The sequence below is a fragment of the Haliaeetus albicilla genome, chromosome 4 (assembly GCF_947461875.1).
Source record: "Haliaeetus albicilla chromosome 4, bHalAlb1.1, whole genome shotgun sequence".
NCBI lineage: Eukaryota > Metazoa > Chordata > Aves > Accipitriformes > Accipitridae > Haliaeetus > Haliaeetus albicilla.
In genome coordinates, this window is record NC_091486.1 from 3,451,935 (window position 1) to 3,478,186 (window position 26,252).

General features: G+C 39.9%; 2 protein-coding genes across 11 annotated transcripts in view; one reads left to right on the top strand and one right to left on the bottom strand.

The window, feature by feature from the left end:
- Window positions 1-317: 317 nt before the first annotated feature.
- On the top strand, window positions 318-20,876 carry ORC4 (origin recognition complex subunit 4). 9 transcript variants are annotated; one of them, XM_069780741.1, is made up of 16 exons: window positions 318-425; window positions 1,460-1,547; window positions 1,875-1,946; window positions 3,037-3,148; window positions 4,252-4,328; window positions 6,036-6,126; window positions 8,272-8,347; window positions 8,757-8,842; window positions 11,561-11,609; window positions 12,118-12,269; window positions 14,144-14,317; window positions 14,656-14,742; window positions 17,690-17,798; window positions 19,113-19,208; window positions 19,291-19,358; window positions 20,560-20,876. In XM_069780741.1, the coding sequence occupies exons 4-16, from the start codon at window positions 3,146-3,148 to the stop codon at window positions 20,746-20,748; spliced, it is 1,257 nt and encodes a 418-aa protein (XP_069636842.1). In that variant the 5' UTR covers window positions 318-425; window positions 1,460-1,547; window positions 1,875-1,946; window positions 3,037-3,145; the 3' UTR covers window positions 20,749-20,876. The 9 variants fall into 9 exon arrangements, with proteins under 9 accessions (XP_069636842.1, XP_069636838.1, XP_069636841.1 ...); XM_069780737.1 differs by lacking the exon at window positions 3,037-3,148; XM_069780744.1 differs by lacking the exon at window positions 318-425 and having other exon boundaries at window positions 472-1,547; window positions 6,036-6,136.
- A 1,427-nt stretch (window positions 20,877-22,303) lies between these two features.
- Window positions 22,304-26,252, bottom strand: part of ACVR2A (activin A receptor type 2A) — a 69,713-nt gene continuing 65,764 nt past the window's right edge. For both annotated transcript variants that reach the window (XM_069780736.1, XM_009916000.2), the window contains one exon: window positions 22,304-26,161. In XM_069780736.1, coding sequence (XP_069636837.1) covers window positions 25,967-26,161 — 195 coding nt within the window. In that variant the 3' untranslated portion in view covers window positions 22,304-25,966. The remainder of the gene's footprint in view (window positions 26,162-26,252) is intronic.

The window sequence follows — 26,252 nt, forward strand, 5'->3', positions numbered from 1 at the left end:
TGCTGCTGCTCCGGCTGCTGGGGGCTCCGGCGCTGCCGGGGAGGAAGAGGGGAGGCAGGCCACTGCGCATGCGCCCCGGGGGAGCTCGGGAGGCCGCGGGGTGGAGGGGAGAGGAGGAGGAGGAGGAGGAGGTGGGGGGGGGTTAGAAGGGAGAGGGAGAGGAGGGAGGGACGTGCCTTCCCACAGGGCCGCGCGCGCACCCGGAAGGAGATCCGGCGGCGGGGCGGAAGGAAGTGGCGGGGAGAGGCCGGGGCGGAAGTGAGGGGGCGTGCTGGGGGAGAAGGGAAATGAAAGGAAGCGGGGGGGGGGAAGGGAAGGAAGAAGCGAAGCCGGCGGTCACGTGAGGGGGGCGGCGCGGGCGCTGCCGGGAGTGCGGCAGCTGGGCGGCGGCGCGAGAGCGGCCGTTAGTGCTGCCGCCGCCTCAGGTGAGGCGCCGGGTGGCGGGAAGGAGCGATGCGGGGGATGCGGCGTCCCCCGCCCAGGGGTTTGGCTTGTGTGAGGGGAGTAATGGCTGCCGCTGGCCCGCTGCTGTATAGGCCGGCGTCTCCGGGCCGCCCGCCCCACCGGGAGGTGGCTGGAGGCCGTTTCTGCTCGTCCCATCGGCGCGGGGGGTGAGGCGGGAGAGACCCCCCCCACACACACCCCGGGGGAGCTCGGGGAGGCCGGGGGCTTTTTTCGGTTGGAAGTGGCACTGGATGGCTGAGGTGCTTCGGTATAACTTGGCCAGCCGCGGATGGAAACCGCTCCTCGTCCGGTTTTCTTGTTGCTATTGTGCTCCCGTTTAATTAATCTAACGGCTTCGGTTCAGCTTCCTTAGCGTTGTTTTCCCGCGCCTCGCACTCCCCTGGGTCTGGGTCCACAACGACTGCTTCGTTTCTCTATGTTTTTTTCTTTAGCAGCCGGTCTCGTTCTTCGCAGGCATAGCTGCTGTGCCAGGGGACTGAACAAGGCGGGCCTTGCAACAGAAGGAGCAAGACTGGGAGAAGAGGGGAACAGCTGTGCTAAAATGAGCGTAAATGGTTGCGGAGCAAGTCTGGGAAGCTTTCTGTTGACACAAAGAGGGAGAATTGTTTTTTACTCGTGCTGCTTATCTGTGGTTATTGTTATAAGCTGCAGCAGTATAAGCATAGATAGCTAACTGTTCCTATAAAAACTCAGTTGTCGTGACTTAATGTGATACTGTGCTCCTGTAGCTTGTTCCAGCTGTGGAAGCATAAATACATTGTTCCAAACTCTCTTCAACGCAATTAAAATGAATAAATTAGGCTTGGTGGTTGGTCAGCGGAGAAGGTGTACAAATGCCACTTGTTAGTACAACTTAGTTGAAGGCTATCGATTCGGTTGTTTGCAATAATGTGTCTGCAGTGTAAATGTGCTGGCTGTGACGCTCCTGGTTCTGTGTGAGGTCAGCTTGTATGCAGCTGTGCTGTCTTCATCGAACTTGGTATGTCATTCACAGACTCGTCAATGTCATCGTTGCCGTTAAGAACTTGCTAGAAGAGCTTGGAAGAAAACTTGAAGAAAAACTTTCATATCGGTTGCATTAGGTACTGTTTGCATTGCGTTGAAAAGCAGCCTAAAGCAAATGCTGTTCAGAAGTTGTATGTAAACGTGGATTTCATCTAATCAGAAATGAACTAAAACTGCTTCAGTCATTTGGGGTTTTTTTTTTGTACTAGTAAGGTGAACCAATAAATCTTCATCAGTTAAGAAACAATGCTTGTTACAGCTTAAGCTCTTATGAATGAGCAACTGCCTTGTGTTTGTTGTACTAAATTTAGTTTACTAACATCTTAAGTACAGTTTCTGACTAACAATTATTTGGAAAACAAAGTAATTTAGTATAACGCTTGTATTCTCTTTCCTATTTAAAGGTGAAAAGTTCCGCAATGAGTAAACGCAAGTCAAAGGAGAGCAGTGGAGCAAATGGAGACAGTATTTCACAGGTTAGTAGCATCTTTATTAGCTGACTTTGTTTTTAAGTTACGGACCTTTCCTGTCCTCTGCCATCCATGTCATTCTATAGTTTTTTACTAGACCAGGTAAAAGGGCATGCACAGATACTTGATGTAATTTCTAGGGCTGTAAGTGGTTTTTGTTCTGTTTGTATTCCGTATTTCTTCCAGCTTCTGTCCTGATGCTTGCTTGCTTCAAGTGTTATGGTAATGATCTACTTTTTGGAGTCTTAATAAAAATGGTAAAGGGTGGTCTTTCGCTTTTACAGCTGTTTGCGGCTATAGATTTGCATAAATCTATTATTATCTAATCAGATTCTTTATCTTCCAGTTTGTAGGGTGAATCAGAACCTAGGTGACTTTTTTAACAGCCTAGATTAGGCAGGGCAGCAGCTGCTGAACCAGTTTTCAGTTTGTTTGGGTTTTTTTTAAGCTTTATTCTTCTGTTTTCTCAAAGTGGCTACTTAAAACCTGTGATGCATTTTGTAGCAAATTACCTCTGGTTCAGTAATTTCTTATACTTTAATATCTTTCCCTCACTTACCTATAAAATTCCTTTATAGGAGGAAAACCTTTTCCCTTGTGGATGGACAATGCTGACTGTTCATTAAAACAGAATAAATCTGGAAATTAAATCAGTAAGACTTTAGTAGAACAACAAGAGTACTAAAAACTCAGGTATATGAGCACAGCTCGGATTAAAAAAGGATTCCTTTCATAAAGTGGAATTGTTAGTAAAATAGATTTTCTTATTGTTTTTCTATCCATTATTTGGTTTTGCTGAGGAGTACTACACAAAGGTGTGTCCACATGTATTTATTTTTAAACCAAACACCTAGAGCTGATGGTGATAATTCTGTCATAAATTATAAATTAGCTAAGCGTTAGAAGAAGATGTATCTTTGAGATACTAAAAGCCTGTTAGTAATGTACCTCAGAACAGTGTCCGATCAGCTAAAACGGGTGTGAATGAGTAACTGCTACCTAAGATGAGAGAAACACAAATCCTTCATGGTACAGTATTGTCTCCGTATATGTTTACCTGGGATAGAATGCTGCACTTATTTTCATTATTTCTTAGGATTCAGCAGAAATGAAAAAGGACTCGGTTAAGAGGTGCAACTGAAGAATGTAGAGAAAAAAACGTGGGGGGAAGATGAGCCAACTCTGATTAAGAGAATGGAAAACCAATGGTACAGATGTGCATGATAATGATATAGTTAGTTTTTAGGTCAGATGGCCATTCACTTAGACAGAAAGGCAAGGTGATTTTAAAGGAAAATCACTTCATTAACAGTTTGCGATTTAATCTCTGAAATTCTTTGACAATGAGCACTTAAATTGGACACCAAGCGTTATGAAAGGATGGAGCGTGCAGGTATTTTAGGATAGCTTAAATGAGGAATGGGGAGAAGTAGTAGTATAGAGTCCTGTAAATTTTTAAAAGATGGGATTGTCTTATCTGCGTGCTGCTAGTCAAGTGGTAGGAAGAATTCTGCTATGATGCTGAAGGTTGGCTGTTTGGGAATTGAAGATACAATTTTAAGTAACAGTTCTTAATGCGGAAAACAGAAGTCGGTGCAGATATCTAAAGATACCCCAAGGAGAACATCCAAACTAATAGTTAAAATGACTGTATTCACTGTGCGGTTTGAAGAACTTCAGAAGTTGATCTAAAAAGCAAGCTGGGTAGACTTCATTCCATCCTTTGTAAGCCATATATTACCTTCAGTTTCGTACTACTTCCTGTCCTCCTTCCAAACTGAACTGCATCTTCACAGGAACTGTAAATTTGATACTTTCTAACGTTTGAAGGCTGTAGGCTGCAATGTTGTTGCCAGTGGTGGAAAAAGTGTATTCACTGAGGACTGGGGGAAATAACTAAGTGGGTCGTTTTTTATTTAAGTCACCTGGTAAATGTTTTCTTGCCTGTATTACACAGTAAGTTAGAACTATGAATTAGATGAACTACTGACCTAAGTTTGGTGACAAGTATAACATTCCTTTGGGGGGGTGAAGGAAAGAAACTGTAGCAGAAGGGACCAAAGACACATATTGCTATCATTGAATTGAATTTTCCCTTTTCTGCTACAATGAGTCTGTTAAATATTCTGCCTACTGCAACTTCATTCTTACTTTCAAGACACAATATCATTGATGACAATTAAAGCTTACGTGTTACAGAGTAGTTGTGACACCACAGAAACGTGCATATTTTACTGCAGTCGTTACATTATTGGTACGTTCTGCTGTTTGAAGCCCCAAGCATTCTTCCTGTCTTGTGTTATATCCGTAGGTGCAAAAAATTTTACGTGAAAGATTCTGTCATGATTGTGCTACTGGAAAACTGTTTGGGATTGAACATCAGTACAGGTAAGTGAGCAGATTCAAATGCTAAGTAATTTCTACTTTAACCACAGTAGTAAAATAATCAGGTGAAGTCAGAATTTTCCGCTACCTCTGCTTTTCTAAATTATACAGGCTTAAATGACTTGCAGCACAATGCTTCTAAAAATTGTTTGCCTCAGTTTAAGAGTTTTTATACAACCATTCTGTCAGGCTCTGAGTTTTGGACTTCTTGTCCTTGTTTCAAATCTGTAATTCCTGAAATGCTTTTTTTTGAGCCTGAAAGGTACTTTAAGTGCATATTCTAAGGCTATGTTTAATGACCCGACCAAGCAAAATGTTAAATTTTCTTGTTGCAAATTTTTATTTTTACTTCGGATTTTTCTCCTGTTTATTTGTAACTGTGGTAAAAGTAAATCTTAAACCTTGGGCGCCGACATCGTGTTTCTTTAAGTAAAGACCCATATTTAAAGCAACCTACTTCTTGGGGTCATCCAATGCAGAGATTAGAGTTAGGAAGAAGGGACCTATTGTGACAATAATATACTATTCTAATACTAATCCTTTTACAGATGTAGGTCAAATTCTGAAAGTAACAAATGTGTATCTGAAGAATTGTTTTAAACAATCCATTTTTATGCGAGTTGAATTGCCTGATGTGAACGTTAGTTTCCTTTCCCTTACAGAAAGGAAAGTACCATTTCTGTTGTTCAAGGGTAGTGTGATATACATGCAGAGCTCACAGACATGTTTATTGTTGTGAGAAAATGTATTTCTGTGATGTTAGTATTCTACAAAACAAGCCTCCCCTCTTTATATTGGAATTCTGAAAAACAGTTTACAGACTGTCTTCTACTTAATATGCCACTGGTGATGAATTATGCTGGAGAGAAAACACAATGAACTTCCCAGCTCTTAGTTTTTCTTTCCCAAGATGTATCGGGGCTCTTGGCTGTAGTTAGCTCTCGGATAGTGAATAAAACCACATGCATTTGCTACAGCTGTTCCATGATGACTCTATCACTTCCTTAGAAGCAATTCCATGATGTTAATATTCTAAGCAAAAAAAAAAAAAAGGCATATTAAATGTATGCATTTGTAAATATTTGGGAATTGGAAGTGTCAGTAGTTGTTACAAGTACTTTAAATGTGGTACTAGGTAATAACTCTAGCTGAAGGTAATTTATAGTTGCTCTTTTTTCCTTCTTTTGAGTGGGAATAGAATGTGAAATTGAAGTTCAGTATTGCTGTTAGCATTCACAAACTTTGAATGCCTAAATTTAGCATATATTCAGTTTTATGAAGATTGTCAAAATTAATATATTCCACTACATTATTAATTTTTCCTGGTGTCAAGATTTCCTTCAATATGTTTGCCAGTCTTCCTTTTTTGTGAGCTATAGTGGTATCACGGAAAGCAATCTTGTTTCTTTCTCAAAAAAAAAAAAAAATTATTGAAGTCTGTCCTTTCATGGTAGAGAATTGTAGAACTTTATGGATTGGTAATACTCCTGACTTCTGCATGTTTTACTATTTTAAAATATTTTGAGAGCTGATCACTCAGCCTTTTGTACTTTATTGTATTACATTTTGCATGCCCTGAGTGTTGGCTCTGAGAGCAAGTTGAAATGTATCAAGTTTTCTATTATGTCCTAAAGATTCTCTGAATTTTCCATGATTTCAGTGAATGTTGCCTGGTTTGAAGTTTTTTACCTATTGCTGTTGTCAACACAGGCATCTGCTGGAACTGCTGAAACGAACTACAGTGCATGGAGAAAGTAATTCTGCCCTCATTATTGGACCCCGAGGATCAGGAAAGACTGCGGTATAAACATGTATTAAAAGTTGATACAGGGTTAAATTAAGCATGAGGTAGATAACCTTGCTGAAGTCCTGGGAGCTTTTGGAGCTAAATTTTCATCTCTGCCTCTTTTTAAAGAAGGAATTGCTAATTGTTTACACATAATTTCAAAACATTCTAGGACTTCTTGCGAGCTAATTCTCTAGGACTTCTTGTGAGCTAATTCTGTTGAATAACAATATGAAGAAACTGATTTCCTAACAATCTTCTGGAATTTTTCAAATGCTGAGTTCCTAGTGATTTTGTAAAATAGAATAGCTTCATGTGCAGCTGACAAAAACACAAAAAACACACACACAAAAAATTGTGACCTCAATTCCTAGGAGGCAGGGTATTGTATGGTAGTTATAATTTACAAGTGTAGGTTTTGTATTTTAAAAGAACTCTTTTTAGTTGAGAGATGTGAACAAATGACATCTAACTTAAGTGTTATATACTTTAATATTATGCAAACACTTAAGTCTTTTATGATTACATGAGTATATAATGTGATAAATAGGTTCATTGTTACTGCACGAAGTATTCAAGATTGAAAAATTACTTTGGAAGTCTTCCCAAGTGCTAATGCAAGTGGCCTTCAAGCTTTTAAATACAGTGGAATAGAAATAAATTAATAGATTGTAAACATATCCATGATACAGCTGACACCAATCATTCTGCCAGTTTTTTGATAGCTTGTTCTGCATTTCAAAACCAGTCAGTATTGTTACTTTCTTCTGTTACCCGTGATGCTTCAGATCAAGGATAATTGTCAAAATACTACGGAGTGGTGGTGGGGAAAGAGTTGATAAACCAGTGGCAAATAAGGTTTCTTCCACCTATGTACTTCCCGCTGGGCTTGAACTGGAGTTTATTTTTCCTTTCTTAGACTTACGGATTTGTGAAGTAAGCAACAAGCACTCTCATAGTGCAGAAAATAGTTTTTAGATTTTCTTGTATTTGCAATGTAGACTTTCAAGGTCCATTTGAGACTGTTGGATAAGGGGCTAGCCAGAATGGATGGCATCTGCTTATTGGGCGTAAACTTGAGAAACCAAGGGAATAAGCTTTTTTTGTTCCAGGTTTCCATATAGTAAATGTTGGCAGCTGTAGTAAGAGTCTAACTGTATCTGCTTCTAAACACAATATCAATAGAAGAGTCTAGATGAGCTTTATACTACAAACAAATTGGAGTAAATGTGAAAGTTTTTAAAAAATCCGCAACAGAATAATCCCTCAAATACCACGTGCCCCCCAATCACCAAAACTCAAACTATGTTTATTATTTAAAGTTTAAATTTTCTTCCAAACCTTTTACATAAGGATAGTGAAGATGAAAATTCATCATCCTTCCTGCCAGAATATAAGTAAGCAAATTATGTATGCGAAATGAATGATTTTCTTATTCTATATCAAGTGAAAGATGTTTAGTTTTCAAAAAAGACTGCTGGAGACAAGAAAATTGTGTCTATATATGTATGTATACATACACATAGATGGGGTCTGCACAATCTCAGCTGAGGAAACAAAAGCAAAGAAGTAGCAAGTGAAAGAAAAATTAACATTTCAACTACTTGTACATATTTTAATATGAGTTCCTTATGACTTTTACTGAGAACAAGTTCTTGATGGACTGTAGATTTCAGGCCCCTAAGTTTTATAAGCAATTTAATGTGCAACTTCATTTTCTCTCATGCTTCCCAACTTCAAGAAGAAAAGAATAAGCATAGTGTCTTTAAAGATTTAAAGCAAATATTTTTGTTTACAACATCTAACGAAGCCAAATACTCTACTAACATAAGAGACAAATTCTGTCACATCTCAAAACTCGTAAAGGTTTTTTCATTAAGGCAGAAGCCCTAAATATTACTCCAAAAAATGAGTGACTAAAATACTGGAGTTATTTTTATATTTCTTTCCCTACTAATTCAGCAGAATGAACAAATGTAATTGCTATAGTCATGATAGTGAATGTGAAGTTGTCATTTTAGTGTTTTAGTCTTGAAAATACTCAAACATTGTTACCTAATGAAACTGCACATACTGTTTCCTATCTGATAATATCCATTTGTACACTTTTTTACTGTTAATACTTTAATCTTGTAAAGAAATTATGTATCTTTTTCCTAGTTATTAAATCATGTCTTAAAAGAGCTCACAGAAATGAAACAAGTTAGAGAGAACCTCTTGGAAGTTCATCTGAATGGCAAGTAATGCAGCATAATTCAAATGTTATGTTATATTCAGTTGTTATGTATTGTATGTACCGAACAAAAATTTTGGTTTCAGCAGTTGTAATCTAGCCTTGGTTACAGACACATTTGTCTGTGAGCTCCAAAATGCCTTCCCATCTTTGTATCTCTCTATATAAAGAGAACTTTTGTGCTTTTAATGACTTTTCAAAATGTTAAAAATCAGTTCAATTTTGACCAAATTGTTTTGAGTAACCACTTATTACATATGGAAAATGTCCAGTGTTAATTTATAAAAAGGCATAGCTTTATAAGGCTGGAAATGGAGGGAAGCTTCTGGATAAGTTTCTAGTGGCTGTAGATGTGGCCTCTTGGAATGAAGGAGAACTGCGAGTTCTTGATGAAAAAATCATTTTCTTTCAGGGCTTCTGCAAACCAATGATAAAGTGGCCCTGAAGGAGATCACTAGACAGTTGCACCTGGAAAATGTGGTTGGGGATAAAGTTTTTGTAAGTATTGACTTTATTATACTCTTCGCTTATCTCCCTCAGAAATCCTTGCCTAGAAAACTAGCTTTATAGAATACAGCTTGTTGAGACCGAATGGGCTCTGAGAATTTATTAGCAAAATTGCAATGGGCCGACTCGGTCTTCTGAAAGCTTTCTCTTTTAAAATATTTAATAATTGATGGCAGTAGTGAACTGTGGCAGCATTCACCTGTGAAGACCCTGGTTTACAAACACTTAAAGCATGCCAACAAATACTCGCGTTCTACACAAGTGCTGAACGTTACATTTTGCTAGTTGAGCAACATTAATGCGTCCTGATACTTTTTCAAAAAAACATCAACTTTGACTTAGAGAAGGAGGAAGAATGGAAAGGCGCTCTAAACATTTACTTCAAGCTTCAGAATGAAACAAACATTAAGCATTCAGAAGAGACTTTGTTCAGAGGGGTAGAGCATTTTGGAAATACCAGCTTTAACATTTCAAGACAAAGAGTAAGCAAGTTAACCAGTCAAAAAGCAGTATCTTTAGTATATTTGCAGCCTTTTGTAGTTCATAGGGAAATCTATCCAGGCTTCCTAGAGCTCTCATTTTGCATAGGATATCTATTAAAATATTTGCTTCTATTGACCTTTTCCCAAAAAGAAGAAACTCATTTCTATTAGTAGTAAAGTCAGTAAAAAAAGAATAACTGAAGTGCTTCAGATTAAATTTCACTCATCTGCGTGTGAAATAACTTGGGCTGGTGATCTGGGCTACCCTGGTTGTTGCCTGTGTTGTGGTTTAAGCCCAGCCAGCAACTAAGCACCATGCAGCCGCTCACTCACTTCCCCCCACCCAGTGGGATGGGGGAGAGAATTGAGGGAAGAAAAAAGTAAAACTCATGGGTTGAGATAAGAACAGTTTGATAGAACAGAAAGGAAGAAAAGAATAATGAGAAGAATAACAATAATAAAATGACAATAGTAATAAAAGAATCGGAATATACAAAACAAGTGATGCGCAATGCAGTTGCTCACCGCTCACCAATCCATGCCTGGATAGTTCCTGAGCAGCGATCCCCCTGGCCAACTCCTCCCCCCACTTTAAATACTGGGCATGACATCACATGGTATGGAATGTCCCTTTGGCCAGTTTGGGTCAGCTGTCCTGGCTGTGTCCCCTCCCAACTTCTTGTGCCCTTCCAGCCTTCTTGCTGGCTGGGTGTGGGAAGCTGAAAAATTCTTGACTTAGTCTAAGCACTGCTCAGCAACAACTGAAAACATCAGTGTGTTACCAACATTCTTCTCATATATAGCACTATACCAGCTACTAGAAAGAAAATTAACTCCATCCCAGCTGAAACCAGGACAGCCTGTTATTCAGTGAGTATTCTTGAGAGGCCATCTTCTGGTACGACAGAAGGTCCTTCTGAGCATCATCTACTACTCCTTTGCTCTCAGATAGGGCCTTTGAGATTGGCAGAGTTCACACCATTGCGAGTCACGCATAATACTGATCCATGTGGCTAAAGCAGAATTATGAGAGGCGAGAAAGGTGAGATCTCAATAGATGAGGTTTATTTTCATCAGTTGCTTTTGGAAAGCTAAAGAGCTAAGATGTTACTGCTTTAGTTAAGAGAAACTGGAGAACTAGGTTAGTGTGGAATACAAGATGAAGTGTAGGTTGTAGTTATTAGGCTTTATTATCTTTTGGAAATGCTTGCTTCTTAGGCTGGGCTTTGGTTTCTTACTTATCGCAAATGAATTTAGATACAGAGAATGGAAAACCTTTCTGGTGGTGAGCTAAAATTTTCCCAAGTAGAGTTGCAGTAATGAAAGGAAATAGCAAGTATTTAATTTCAGCCTAGCTGTTTGAATGAATTGTCTTTTCAACAAAGAACTAGAACAACCTTCCAAGGTCCACAGTTCCACTACCAAAAATGCTGGAGGCAAAACTGGACATAAATATGTTTAATTCCCCTATAATTTTCCCCATTAAGTTATTGTGGAGTACTACTTTAAACTCTTAGCCATCTAACCCCTTTGTTTGCACACAGGCATGGAAACATACTGGTTTGCACGAATGTCCTTACTTTTCTTGATAGAAACTTTTCCTTTCTTAGCTTCTGCAACTCACATTCAAAGAGTAGATTGGCTTTTCTGCCTTCTTTGATAGGCCTTGTGGTCTTCAGTTATTTCCCATCTCACAACTTGTGTGCTTGAGAGTGTGTAAATGTGTGTGTAACTGAAGCAGGATGGTCATAGCAACTCATTGTTTTCTGCCATTAATATTTGATGCTTTCATCTAATGAGGTTGCAAGTTAAAAAACTGCATACCGATCATTCTCAGTGGAACACGTTAGGTGGCAGTTTTTGCATGTGTGTAGATGGAAAATGAGTATGCAGTAGCTATTTAAGGAAAGATAAAGCTACTTGTAAATTTAGCTTATTGTAGACATTCTTCTGATAACTAATTTTTGCCTGTCTGAGGCAGTTAGTTTGGGGTTTTCACACTGGAAAGAAGTGGATCAATGTGGAGTTAACTATCAGTTTTCCTATCCTGAAGAGGTTATGATTGTACAACATGAAGTAATGCTGTAAATTTTTGAATAGGCACTGGTTTTGAAAGCAGGGTTTTAGAAGGAAACGGCCTTCATTACATACCTGAACTTGATGTAGTTACACAATTCTGAGAATTACATTGAAAATCTATTGTGAAACTTTTTTCTTTTCTGTGTAGGGCAGTTTTGCTGAAAATCTTGCGTTCCTTCTTGAAGCTTTAAAGAAAGGTAAACACTAGTAGCCCCTGTTCTGATACAGTGTGTGTGTCACTTGACTGAAAAGTTAGCATATACATGTTTTTTTATCTACTTGTACAAGTGGTATGAAGAAATCTAGCCCAAGAATATGTCATGCTTACAAAATAATGTGAAAAATACATAATACTAAACAAACTAACATATCTGATGCCATAAAGGCTTGCATGTGATGGTCAGCTATGAAGGAAAGATTGTTTTATCCAGATTGAAGCTATTAAAAATGTTTTTTTAAATATTTGCCATAGAAGTCTGTCTTTCCTTGCAACCAGAAATGATGCTTGACAGAATACTACAAAACCTTACCAATTTTTCAGTGTGTTTTTCTTTTTACTGTTGTAGCAGTACATATGTGAAAGGAGGGCTTAGTGAAAAGCTAAAAGAAAATATGTAAATTGTTAAAACTGGAATTTGTGAAGGCTGTAGAGATTGAAGTCTGATGATGATCTTACCATAATAACTTTCAAAATTGCTTTCTCAGGAGATCGAACTAGCAGTTGTCCAGTCTTGTTTATACTGGATGAATTTGACTTGTTTGTTCATCACAAGAATCAGACACTGCTCTATAACCTCTTTGATATATCCCAGTCAGCACAGACTCCAGTAACAGTTATTGGACTCACTTGTAGACAGGTAAGAAGTTGTGCTTTCTCATTCAAAGTTTTTAGCTGTTTTAAAGAGACTTTTGTCTTAGGTGGAAGGTTTTCTCCTCTCCTGGAACCTTACTTAATTTACTAAGAGTCTTTTCTCAATTATCCATTTTTCTGATGTTTGAATTGGGAAGGGGGATAAAAAATAATAATAATTTGTGCTGAGAGCAAACTTAGATGAACAAAACACTGCAAAGCCTTCAGTATTACTGCTAGAGGAGCAGGTTTACATTCCTAAGGAGACACAAGGCTGTTATCCTCTATTACTGCAGAAGGGCCATATTTATCCATGTGGCTGTTTTCTATTATACTGTCGTTCACTCTTTGGAACGTTCACTCTTTGGCGTTTCAGTTTCTCGGTCAGCAGTTGGTAACAACAGACTTGTATTAACCTACAGCGTTTAAATCATTGTTTGGAGGACAAGGAATTTTTTTTAAGCAAACGCATCAGTAGGTCACTTTTGTTGTAATAGCATATTCAAAATGGGTTTAAGATCCATGTTAAACTTGCTGTGATTTTTACAGTGACATTGTAAGGAACTGTGGACAGATTAGGTGTATACTGTGAAATAATTACTTTGTAACACTATGGAAGCTGATACTTTATAAAAATTATACTGTTTATTCAAAAAAACTGGATTGGTGGTGAAGATAGCCAGGTTATGACAAGAAGAAGAATAATTAAAATCTTTCATTTATGCCTGAATCTGGGGTTGATTAGGTTTAGGCGATATTTAGCTGGGCAAATTTCTGGAAGTTAGTAAAATAGTTGATAGATGATTTAATAAAATACAATTTTTTTCTTTGGCTTCATTACTGCCCTGAGTCTAGTATCCTAACCACCCATTATTTAGAACCCTGTATTGCTCTGCTTTTGAATGTAATTAAGGGAGAGTCTTCAGAGCCTGTACCATGGTTTTGGTGATAGCTGTTGTTTCTGAGGGGTTTTTTGGGAGTATTGGGGGTTTTTTTTTTGTTTGTTTTCTTTTAAATCACTGGTCCCTGTTGCATGTGACTTCTAAATCAAATGGGGTCTTTATATTATGCACTGTTGGCTCTCTATTTACTCTTACTGCTCTCTTTTTGGTGCAGAATTTCAGTATTCTTAAAGCCTTTTCTTAGTGCAAGTAAAAACACCAAAACCAACACACAACAAATGTTTAAAAACCGAAAAGGCCTACCCTGAATTCCTAGAAACTGGGAGTGTAATCATTGTGTCCCAGTATACGGTAGGGGAATAGTACTGTGTTTCTCTAAATGGATGAGTACCACAGCTTGTTTCTGATGCCAGTCTATTGCTATGTGTTCTGAGAAAAGGAAGCTTTTCTCTATTACGTTCAACCAACAACCTGATGGCAGACTTGCTTAGTTCTGTGTGACAATCTTAAAAGATAAATATTGGCTCTTAAGTTTTGGGTTTTTTTTTTTTAAGCGGGATTCTTCCAGTCTGACAAAAGGCATGTGAACTGACAGCTGCCAACCTACGTATCTACTATATAGAGAACTTGTCTAGAGCCATGATAGGCTGAAACATCTTGAATGCAGACTTAAGTAACTGAAACATTTACATAATCTATGGAGAAATTTTGCCGGGTATCCTAGCAACTAATTATCCTGTATGATGTAGTGCATCACATGACTTGGGTAAATGGCTAGTTGTTAGGCATTTCAAGGCATATCAATTATAATAATTAGCAAAGGTCTTGTTAGAACATTTTAAGCCTAAGAATTGAATAATTCTTTTTTTTTTTAACATGATTTACTTTGGTGTTTTCTCTTGGTAGTTTTTACTGTAGCAAAGAATGCACTAAATGCATCTGCTTTTTTTAATTATTATTTTTACTTTTTTTTAACAAGGATATCCTGGAGCTCTTGGAGAAGAGAGTAAAATCAAGGTTCTCTCACCGACAGATATATTTGACGAATTCCTTTGATTTTAAACAATACATTAGGATATTCAAGGAACAGCTTTCTCTTCCTGCTGGATTTCCTGATGAGTCTTTTGCACAAAAATGGAATAAAAATGTTCAGGTATTCAAAGTTCTTTATAGTTGGTGTTTTAGTAAAACTTCTAAAGGAAGACCAGTTTATAAGTGTAAAGCCTTTACCTAAGATTAGTATTTCCTTTCGCTATCTGAGTTTGATATGGAATAAATTGAATTGTGATAGAGAATCTTTGCTTATTGAAGTCTGGAGATAAAATTAGAAGTGTCACAAAAAAAGACCAGAAAGTTAAGGTTAGACTTGAAGAAATTGTATTGTCAAGCATAAGCTGAGCTCTTTCTGAAAGTTACCTGACTGGTATTTTGTCAGGTGAGTATGAAATGATTTGGTGAGATGATGAAAATATCACTTAAATTCTTTTTTAGCATCTCTCAGAGGATAAAACTGTGCAAGACATGCTGCAGAACCTTTTTCACCACACTAAAGATCTGCGCTCACTTCATTTGCTGTTGGTATGTATTTGGATATGCATATAATATCTTCTTGATTTACAATAATCAGTAAACAACGCTTGTATTTTTCAAGCCAGTTATCTGAGCTTTACTTGAAACATCTTTTTTATTCAGCAGGTTTTTGACAGTCCTGGCTTCTTGCATGCTTTATCAGTCCATGCTTTACTAATGAATTTGAGTAGTTCCAATTTCTGTAGCAGTTATGTTGTGAGGGTGTACTGTTTAATTGAAGTGATGGTGGGGTTTTGGTATTTAAAATAACTTTTGCCAAGTCTTTCCATTTATAAAGCAAAACTGTTGGTGAAATACTTTCAAAGTATTTTTACCTTTCTGAGATTCTTTTTGGTTGCTGGTGAGTCCTGAAAACTGCTTGTACCAAAATACTTTTTCTACCTTTAAGTCTGCTGCTGTAGCCAAATATTCCTCCATTCCTTCTCTTTCACTAAATCTGTCACTATTTAATAAACCTGCTTCTCTTCATCAATATCCATCTTCTTCAAATATCAATAAATTTTGGTGCCTTTTTTTTTTTAAACTATGGTCTCTTACCGTATTCTTGCATCACTTTAGCACTCTCCACTTTGTCTTCCTCCTGACGCTGTTAGGGTTTGTCTGTGTTCCTGGCCTGTTTCCTGAGCTACTCTTGAATTACTGTCAGTGTAGGTATATGCACTTTTGACATAAAAGCAGACGGTGCTGCATTTGGAGTAACTGTCACTTTGAGCTAAACTATACTATTTGTTGTTGTCATCCCTCTTCCCACTCCTCCTTCCTCCTAAACCGTTCTTGCAAGGATGCTCCTGAGCACAGATTACTTGCATTTATGGACTAGTTGCTCCTGGATACCTCTTCAGTAAGAGTGTTCCCATGTGTCTACAATCTTGTTATTCACACAGAGGAAATGCTTTTGAAATGCTTTTTCTATCACTTCCAGTTTCTTCTTATGCAGAGTATCAGATAAAATCACTTTATGAACTGTATGATTAGGGACCACTTTGTTTTCCAGAGCTGGTTGCGTATGTGGAGCAATTCATGTAGCCCAGATGCTGTCTGGAATTCCTCTCTTAGTGTGATGCTAGTCTAGGAAATGTGATCTTAATCTTTTAAATGTTGAGGTGCTGGGAGCCTGAGGCTACTAACCCTTAGCAATACTGAGACGGAAGTTAATTCTGATCTTCCGAATGACCATGTTATCTGGCATCAAGGGCCTGAGGAAGCTTTCAGAATTTTACTTGGTAGCTTCAACCTTTCCCAGTTATCTTGGAGAGAAGAAAGGCCTCACTGTGTGGAGAAAAATTAGACTGCTGCCTTCCTGTTAACTCTGAGAGAAGACTTCTGTATTCAGTAAGTAGGAGGTAATGCTGACAGTGAACTTCCCTCTATCACGACAAATGAGCTGAAGCTTAACACGTGGTCAGGTTCTCTTGGAGGGTCTCTTATTTTTTTTTTTTAATCTGCCTCCCTCACTTCTGTTTTTTAATGTAGTTAATATGGATGCAATAACATTCATTACAGACGATAAGTAACACTTATTTAACCATCTTAAAATATCTGTGTGCTGCTGTCAGTGTGAAAAGCCCACTAAACATACCTGCTTATCTTGTGTTGTGCAAGTATTCAGATTTTAACCTTCAGCTCTGTGGTGGGCTGTTCTTGGACTCTTTAGTGCTGACAGCTTTTCCCAACACTGGGTTTATAACCACTGTGAGAACTAGATCATGGACTTCCTGCTCTAGTTCTGAAACATGGAGCCTGATCAGAGTCTTTTTTTTTTTTTTTGTAGTCCTCTGTTTACTTGAGTTAGTTACAAGATTGCAGATCATTTCTAGTTTAGGGGCACCCAGTTCTGTCCTGTGGCTTGAATGAATGCCACAAAAAGAGCTGATGGCTATCTGAATAGCCTCCCTTTGTGCTCCAGGGTGTGTCAGAGCTGAGGCTGAAGTTCCTGATTGTTTTTTTCAGCATTTTCTGAATTCTTCTGTTAAAGGGGGCTTTTTCACTCTGAAGTCATCTTGCTTATAAGAGTATATAATACATATTCTAGTACTTCTGTAATTCTTCTGTATTAGCTGAAGTGTGGATTAATTGCCCTGCAGGATGAATTTTTCTTTACTTCTGAAAATCTCTAGGAGTCTGCCATTTGAGCTGGTGAGAGAAGCTTTGTGATGGGCAGTGTGGTGGTGGTGAGGGTTGCAGCTACTCTTGCTAATGACCTGCTTTTCTGTAGCAAGGACTTGTTCTCAATGACCAGCTGTTTTCCAATAACATGTAGTGCTCCCCATCACTCTGCATTGTCAGATACTTAAAGCTTTAAAGAGCAAGTGAAGGGCACTGCAGTGTGCCCACTGCTGTATAACAGCTTGTGGATAATACTAGCTTGGGAAGAGTGGTGTCAGAAGAGGTCAGTTAACTATGTATTTGTTAACTTACATTTGTTCAAAAGTCACTTTCTGTGACAGGTAGTTGAAGATTGTTAAGATTCAAATTGCAACTAGGTGAGACTTCAGCAAATGCTCTGAAGGGGTTACTTGTATTCTGTAAACCAAGGTGCCTTCAGACGCCTTCTTAGTACTTTCAGTGACAGGAGTACGCTGTAGCTCTGTGTACAAAGGTACGTTTAAAATAGTTGTAAGTCATTCTTACAGCAATCACTGAAGTATGCTAATCCATTAAAATTAATATAAACAAGTTAATGAGTGTTTATCTCCTCTAGTGAGGAGGCTTTCAAGTTTTAAGCCTGGAAAACCTTCCTGGCAAAATGTCGTTGTAGCTACCAGCTATTTACAAGGTTTTCAGTGTGAGCCTCCTGTGTGTGTAGGGCTTTATTCATTAATGTTTCCAGTAGGTGACTCCAGGGGAAATGTGTTCTTCTGCATTCCATCTCCAAGTAGAAAGTATGTCTGGTAATTAGTAATTAAATGAAAAATGTCTTCTGCTTTATTTTTAGATGCTTGCTGTAAGTAACGTTAATGTGCATCACCCGCTTATCACTGCATCAGATCTTCATGAGGCAAGCAAGCAGTCTAGAATGGACTCAAAAGCAAATATTGTACATGGTAAAGCTCAGCTGTTTCCCCAAAATGTTCCTTAGGAGTATGGAATGTGTCAAGTCCCTCCCTGAAATTCTCCTAATGTGTGAGAGATTGTACAGGGCAGTGTCCCCTGTCGGTATGGGCTGCATGGGGAATACCTCCACCCGTGGAGTCTGCTCTCCGCTGGTTTGCGTGGATGTAACAATGCCGCATAAACCAGAAATGGAGTTACATGATAGTGGATATAAATCCTACTATGTGGGGAGCTCGGGCAGTGCACTGCTACGATGCAGGCTGACAGCTGTCAGTACCAGACAGCCTGTGTGGTGCTGCAGTGCTAGCCAGGGAAAGCACCCGTAGCCTGGGCAAAGGAACCAGCCTGGGCAGGGTTTCTGTTCTGTTTAAGTGACGGAGGAAGATACTGATGTCTTCCTGCCAGAGCTGGGAGGTGGAGGATACTGAGGACACTTTGGCTGGGAGCTGTTGCAACAAATGCTCCGAGAATTGCAATAGTCTGTGCTTGGATACGTACAAGATGGGAGTATGTAGTTGAATTCTGTGCTCTCGGGACTACAGCGGCGTGCGCTTACCTGCCTTTAACTGAGCTTCTGCTAATGCTGTACTGACACCTCTAGTGTGTTTCTATGTGCTGCTGCTGCATTTGAGAGGTCTGAGGGTTCTCCCTTTCCAAACCTCGGTAGATGGGGCGTACTGAGCGCTACGCTTAAGTTTTCTTTGATAAGCATTTTGGAACCTGTGCAAACAGTGAGAAGAAATAAATGTCTCCTGGTGATGATACTAAGCCTAAATATAGTTACAGGAGGAATTGCTTCCCTGATCAGGAAAAGTTAACTTAGCCCATTGCTTCTCTATGGCTCCCAAATTTTACAGGCTTTAGTTTGGCTCAGCCCTGTGATTCTCAAAGTCTCCTTAGTACTGTGGAGCTAATTTGTCACTTCTTTAGCTTTGAAGAGTGAATAACGTCTTCAAACTCTCATTTCATGACTTGCTATATAGTAGCAGGGAGATCGTCTTGGTGCTGCTAAAATTCTGTGTCATGCTGTCCAATCTGCAATTAAGCTTTTTCTTTAAATTTCTTGCTTTTTGATGGAAGCAGCCCATTTCTTAACATTCTTGCTTCAAATATCTGGAAAATCAATGTTCTCTTATCTAGCCTCTCCAATTCTGGATTTTTTTTTTTTTACATTATGAAGATATATAACACAAATAGGTGAGGCCTACAGCGTATAAAAATAGCGGAATAAAAATAGTATGTGAACTGCTTGCATTCCTGATATGCTTAAGAGAAATATTTAGAGTTCTTGTCTTTCCCTCTAGGTTTGTCTGTCCTGGAAATCTGCTTAATTATAGCTATGAAACACTTAAATGATGTTTATGAAGGAGAACCATTTAACTTCCAGATGGTTTACAACGGTGAGAGAAATACATGAACTTTACAAACACTAAATGATTTACTTTCCCCTAACTAACTTTTTTTTTCCTATTACTGATACAGAATTCCAGAAGTTCATACAAAGGAAGGCGCATTGTATGTACAACTTTGAAAAGCCGGTTGTCATGAAGGTAAGCCTGAAATGTAGGGTTTTGTTGTTGTTTTTTTTTTTTAAATTTATTTTATTGTAGATTATTTAGATGTTGGGTTTTTTTTTTCTAGTGCACAGACTGGAGCAGTCACACGCAGCCTTAAACTGGGACAGGGTGCTTCAGGGTGGTGAGAACCCCCCACTCTCGGAGCAGGCAGCTGGGGCAGTGGGTTTGGGCAGCGCCTGGCCACTGCTCGCCTTCCCTGGGACGGGGAGCTCAAGGCCGTCCCAAGCTGCTCAATAGTTACGCTTGGAAGAGTTTAGCACCAGAGCGAGGACTCTATTTCAAGTGAGCTGAACTGATGTAGCACTGGGGTTCAGCAAGAATGACTGTATCAGAAATGGCTTCCAAAGGAGAGGTTTGAGTATATGCGTAGCTATCATCAGGTTGCTCATCCCCTTCTGCTGTTTAGAAGTGATGTCTCCAAAATTTAAATTAATTGTACCACATCAAAAACCTGTTTTCCTTACTCCAAGCCCCACTAGGTCTGGCTGGTACATGGAATCAATTTGTAGCCTAATAGGGCTGGTTTTGCCTCAACCAACTACTGCCTGAAATGCAAACTGAGAAGGGCGTTTTGGTTACAAACCTGATCCCCAGGGGCCTTCTGGGCTGTCACTCCATGAAGGTCACTTTGCCAGGCTCTGCTCAGGGACCTGGTCGCAGGGCGTGATCCTGCTGCACTGCAGCCGCCAGAGCGCTGGTCACGCAGGGGCTGTGTTTTCTGTCCCTAAACTTCACCCAAGGACCCGCAGCTGTTCAGTGGTCAAAGCTGTCTTCCTGTCTTGCAGCTTTTAGGTGGAGCAGCCTTGGTTTCTGATTCAATGTTATTCATGAATGACACTTAAACTGGAAATCATGTAATGCTTGTCTGTGCACTTGTAACTGACTATTCCAGTTGTTTCCCAGAATAACAAAAGTAATTTCTAGTCAGTGATGCATACACCAGATTTCAAATACTATTTCTTTAAGAAGAAAAGTGAATTCTGTTTCAGCTGGTACAGCTGATGTGGCTTTGCTATCTGTGCAAGAGGGCGTAAGGTAAAACAGAGCTGGCACTTAATGTCTGTCTGTCTGGGATTGCACATCACAGGTTTCTGTCAAACCAGTGCCTTAAGAACGAGCAGTACAGCCCCAAATGATGTTATCTTCCATTTCCTCATTTTTCCTTCTTTTTTAGGCATTTGAACACCTGCTACAACTGGAATTAGTAAGACCAATAGAAAGACCATCTGTACGTGCTCAGAGAGAGTACCTCTTAATGAAACTGCTTTTGGACAACAATCAAATCATGGATGCTTTGCAAGCGTATCCAAACTGCCCGACGGATGTTAAACAGTGGGCAGCCTCGTCACTCAGTTGGCTGTGAGCTCTTTGGAACTTGCGGTATCACATTCTAGATCCAAGCTTTTGGAGTTAGCTGTAACTCCAGAAGATGTAATGTTTACCTTACCCACAGCAGGGTGTTCAGATTAATAAATTTTTGGAATAAGCTTGCTTTGCTGATGGATTTGGGATTTTGTTTTTTAAGGAGAATGTATGTATACTGATTTTACCTTCTAATGGCTAAATCTGACTTAAATGCTGAGGCAGTTCAGCTCAGCCCAGTGCTAACTCATTTCCGCACACAATTTCTGCTTTGCAGAAATCAAAGCTCTTTCTTTGGTGTGTCTCAATCTCCGATTATGAGCGCCTTAGATACTGGCTGCCACTAATGGCGGTGGGTCTCATGCTGTGAATTCTGAAGCACAGATCCACCTCTAATGCAGTTTAAAGCTCACTCTGAGTGTACTTTTTTTTTTCTCATATTTGACTTGATGTAGAAAACTGGCTTTGGAGTGTTTCTAGTGACAGATGCGTATGAATGGCATATACTACTATATATGTACTTCCAAGGTGCAGTATGAGAAGGATGCTCCTTCCCAGGTGAGAATTATCCCTGGTTGGGTTATTGCCCCAGGAAGGAAGTACTGTGTACAGCTGAGTCGCTGGAATCGCCCCACCCTGCTTAGGATGGTGGCTGTAAGTAGCAAGGGACAGGCCCAGCTCTAACCCTCCTGTTAAGTTTTAGAAAGGATGACGTGGAAGGGCTGACAGCGTGCTCTGTCCCAAGTAAAGAGTAAGTGAGCTTGCTCTTACCTTACAGCCTGTATGATGATTACGCTTTTTTAGCAGCCCAGCAGAAGACATTTCAGTGATGTTTGTTCATGCTTGGGACCTCTTCCTTCTGGGTTCATGCAAAACCCTTCTTTTCAGTCAAAGGGCTATTGATTTTGCTCTTCACTGCTTCATAAAGATATTTTCTAGGCACCTGCACACCTTGAAGAGCAGAGCAGTGCTATGAAAAGCAGCAAAATCAGTAACAGGACTGTGCTAACTTTATGATCGAGGTCCTGTCAGCAATGGCTTAGATAACCTGCATGATGCTATTAGAATGGAACACTTGCAAACTGTAAATGAAAAAGTTGTTGCAATATTTTGGCATCAGGCTCTGCACACCGCTGGGGCCCATTACACCAGTTTTTTTTAGCACCATGGCACAGACTGCAGTGGGAATAGGGGTTGCAGCGCGCAGAACAACTGTGAGGTCACTGGAGCTGTTCGCTGAACTGGTGTCCTCCCAGGAGCACTCTGTGTCAGGGAGTCCACCTGGGTGCTCACCTCCGAAACCCTCCTCAGGGCCCTGCTGGTTAAAAAGGAGGGGAGGGTGACAGGGAAAGGAGAGTTCTCCATCAGAAATGCTGGAGGTGACGCAGATTCTGCCTTTGCTTCCCCACCGCATTTAGACTGCACTGTCTCTGTTCTTTTGGGGTTTTTTCGGCCACAAAACTTACCCTGCAGCTTGAGACTCGCTGCATCTGCAGGAACAGCCACACATCTCCTCACCCACAGCATTACAGTGCAAAAAAAGGCATATATGCAAGTTGTAGTAGTCACATTTTTTATTTTAACTTTTGGGGGGAATGGGGGAGAAAGAGTATACATTTTTATTTGTACAATATTTAACAATCACTTTGAGGGCGAGGGGGGGTTGGTTTGTTTCTAGTACTTGCAGAAAAACAGCAAGTACCCTCTGACAGTAGTACAACAACCTGTGCCCAAAACACTGACAAATACAAAGAGTAAAGTTAAAATAATTGCTTACCAAAATCTTGAGAGGTAACGAATAGTATATGGACTGAAACAGCATTAAAAAAATAAAATAAAATTAAAAAAAAAAGTACTGCTGGTTGAGTATCTGAGGTAAATGATGTTCCATCAAGGATGCTACTTGAATCATTTTGCCCATGAACATACATTGCAGCTTTCTGCATTTTGTACCAAGTGTTCCTAATAAAAGTAAACGTATTAAAAAAGGTTAAAAAAAAAAAGGCTGGAAAAAGAACAAACCAGTAACCCTATTTATTCTGTCGAATGCTAATAGGAACAGGAAAAGTCTTATTACTGCCTGGTTACAATTCAGTTAGCACACCGAAAGTTGGTATTTGAAAACTACACTGACTTTTTAAAATCTCACCCAGAAGGTACCAAGTGGTGGGTTTCACTCCTCTGGGGTAGTTTCTAACTCCCCCCTCCCCCCCGCCACTGACAGCCCTAGTTCAACAACTCCGAGGCACCATCTCCACTCAGGAACACTACAGTGCATGCGGTTGCAAGCACGAAGTTGCACAGGACGCGATACAGAAACTTCTCACCCTCTAACACGACATAAAAACATAAGGCAGGGGGTAAACCTCTGGCCAGGCCGAGAGCGAGCCTGTTTTCCAGTCCCCCGGCCGATCTGCTGTCATCTTTTCAGACGACTTCACCGAAAGTGAAGAGGGAGGGAGAGGCTGTTCCCGAGCCCCTGGAGCCCATGCCTGCGCACCGCATTGCTACAGGATGTAGAGGGACAACGCTCCCTGCCTGCTGGTAAATAATGCCAAAACATTTCCCCTAGCACTGATCTTACCGAATTCTTACACTTGCAAAGTGCTGCCGGCTCAGGCATCTGCTCAACTTGCGCGTTTAATGCTCTAGAAGCAAAACAAAAATACACATCAAAATGCCCTGCGAGAACAGTTGTATCAGAACAGCTCAGGGGATGTTACTTTTACCAATTAAAAAGCATTTTATACTATGAACATCCTTTTCACAGTGACACTAAATTACGCTGTTAAAAATCAGGAAACTCAGAGTAGTCCAATATTTAAACAATCAAGGACATCCAAAGGCAGTTTTAAAACATGAAGATAAGTTATCTCAGATTTCCTGATGCGAGGCTTAGCCAGTGCCCCTGCGCCATCCGCAACATGACACCTGTGAGCGACCCGCAAGAACCCGCAGCAGATGAAGTTTAAAGGACAAGACGCAGGTGATGCGCGCCTTACGACCAATTCTGCATCAGAGCTTGAGTAACAGATTATGAAAACATCTGTGTTTACTCCATTTTTGCTAGGAAAGGGGTTAAAACTCATTGGGAGCCCAGAGGTCTTCAGTAAAGTACAAATCGATTCTTACTTGTTCAGAACTCGGCGGCTATGTTCATGTCCTGCTGTGTGCCTAAAGCCCCGTCCCTGGATCAAAAACGGAAGGAAAAATGCAAGCGTCAACCAAAGAAGTGGCCACAACCCAGATTTCTTTCTTTTTACAGCCAACCTGAATGCCACCGCGCTGCACCCCATGACGACGCATTAGAGCGGGGTTCTTCTGGCTACCTGGACCCTTAGGCACGCAGCAGGTGACGAACGAACAGCCAGCCCTGGGTGGTCGCTGCGCCGCTGCGCCTTCCTTCCCCTCCCTGCCAAGAGCACGCTGACCTAGGTCTTGTTTAGCCGAAATGCCTCCTATTGTTCCCAGAGGTGAAGTTCCTGTACGGGTAAAACCCGGAGTAGCTCATGGCTGTACAGATCGATTTTTAAGATAACGTTCAGAGTCAGCTCCTAACTGCAACACTAAAAGCTTCTTTCGAAAGACGCTGAATGCACGGTGTAAAAACAAAACGACAGAATACGCAGCGTACTACTAGCTAGTGTCGGTTCTGTACTCTAGAGGTTTATAAAATTTATTTTACTTGGAAGTTTGTGTAAAGGATCAAATAAATGCAGTGAAACAGTACTTCTGTGAAGCACTTTGGCACCTATTGACCAGTCACTTGGAATATAAGGCATGACTTCCTAAACTCAAAAAGAATGTTGGAGTTGTGAAAGCAAGTTCAATGGTTTTCCTCATTTTTTTGTCAGTCTGTACTATGGACATTGGTATTCGTTACCTCTAAATAGTCATTGCGTATTTTAAGTCGTAAGCGTAACTGAATTATCCCTGAAATTTGTAAGCATTTATAATCTGAAATCTGTGGCTAGAATTTTTCGTATGATTCTAGGATAAACCTATGTATCACGGACATTACGTAGTACTCCGATAAGATGGCACCAAGCTTTACGTAGAGTGAAGTTGCAAATCTCAAAGCAGAGAGTAAGGAATTCGGGGTAACTGAGCTTCCTGAGGTGATCCTGAAACAGTGATACAGAACCCACTGCATACTGTTTAGTGAAACAGAACACACGCTAGGCAGACCTTTTCACAAACATAAATAGGAAAAAGACTTTTTAAAAAAAAGAACAAGAATTCAGAGCTTTCCAGTGTCATAGCTCACAGAAAATTACAAAAAGTCATGCTTAAGTTTTCAAATATTCCTCAGACACAGCAAACCTAAATAGTATTCCGTTAAATAAATGTATGAGAGATTCTGGGAAATGGAGGAAAGAGAAAAGCTTTAAACTAAAAGAGGAAGGGAAATTTTGTTTCAATAAACAGCACTTTTTTTTCTTTATACACAACAAGCTAGTACAAGAAAAGGCTAAAAACACTGCTTTAGGAATGGCCATTTACTGTTGGCATGAAGCATAGCTTACCCTTTTTTAAATAACACAGTGAATTTGAAATACATCATTTACAAAACATGGATCAATTTATTATTCAAATTTTGTTAGTGTTGTCAATCTCATAATTTAGCAGAGGTGGAACTGAGGTATACCTTGTTGAGGGAGGTTAAGTAATACTTGGAAGCCTCTTTGCTATATCCCACTCGATTACTTTTGTTTATGTACACTGAACAGCAGCACACTAAACATTCACAAGCTGTGTCATATTGGCATTACAATAGTCATTTTTATAAACAACAGCAAATGCAATAAAAACAAGTTACCCTTTTTTTAAATCTGAAATGAAATGTTTGATTTAAAAAAAATAACAGTAGTTCATTTAAGGAATTAGTCTCTTCTGACAGGTATTAAGAAATCTGATGTCAGTTTTTAAAACGCTTGATTAGCCAGTACAGGTCCATATTCTTCATTTAAGTTCCTTAACAGCACGTTACCCTTTCTCAGTCCCACGTCCTTCAGGTGTAAGGAGGGAATGCAAAAAGTCTCGTGGATCCGCGTTCCAGAGGAGGAAGGGGGAAATAAAGGAAAAACACCTCTTGATGATGTTCCAGAGAGACTTACCATTCTTTTCACACAGAAAACAGTAATGACGTAAGCAGTCCCCTTAGCTTTAGCAGCTCCAGTGAAGAGTCCTGGTGGTCAGTCACGTGACCAGTGCAACTATCATAGACTGGATTCTTTGGGAGGAAAGTCAACATTTGTCACCATCGTGACCACCGTCACGATGTCCTCTGTTGTTATAATGTTAGTTAGTTTTTGCATCTGAATAATCCGCTCTTCTACGCAACCCGCTGACAACCTGGCTTCTGCGTCGTGATCCCAGCACTCCTCTATCGTTTCACAAAGCATCGCCATTCCCTGCGAGCAAACAAAGCGAAGGAAGAAACAGCAGCATACACAGTCAGCAGCAAGTTTTGCCAAGGCGGGGTCACCTACCAAGTCTAATAGA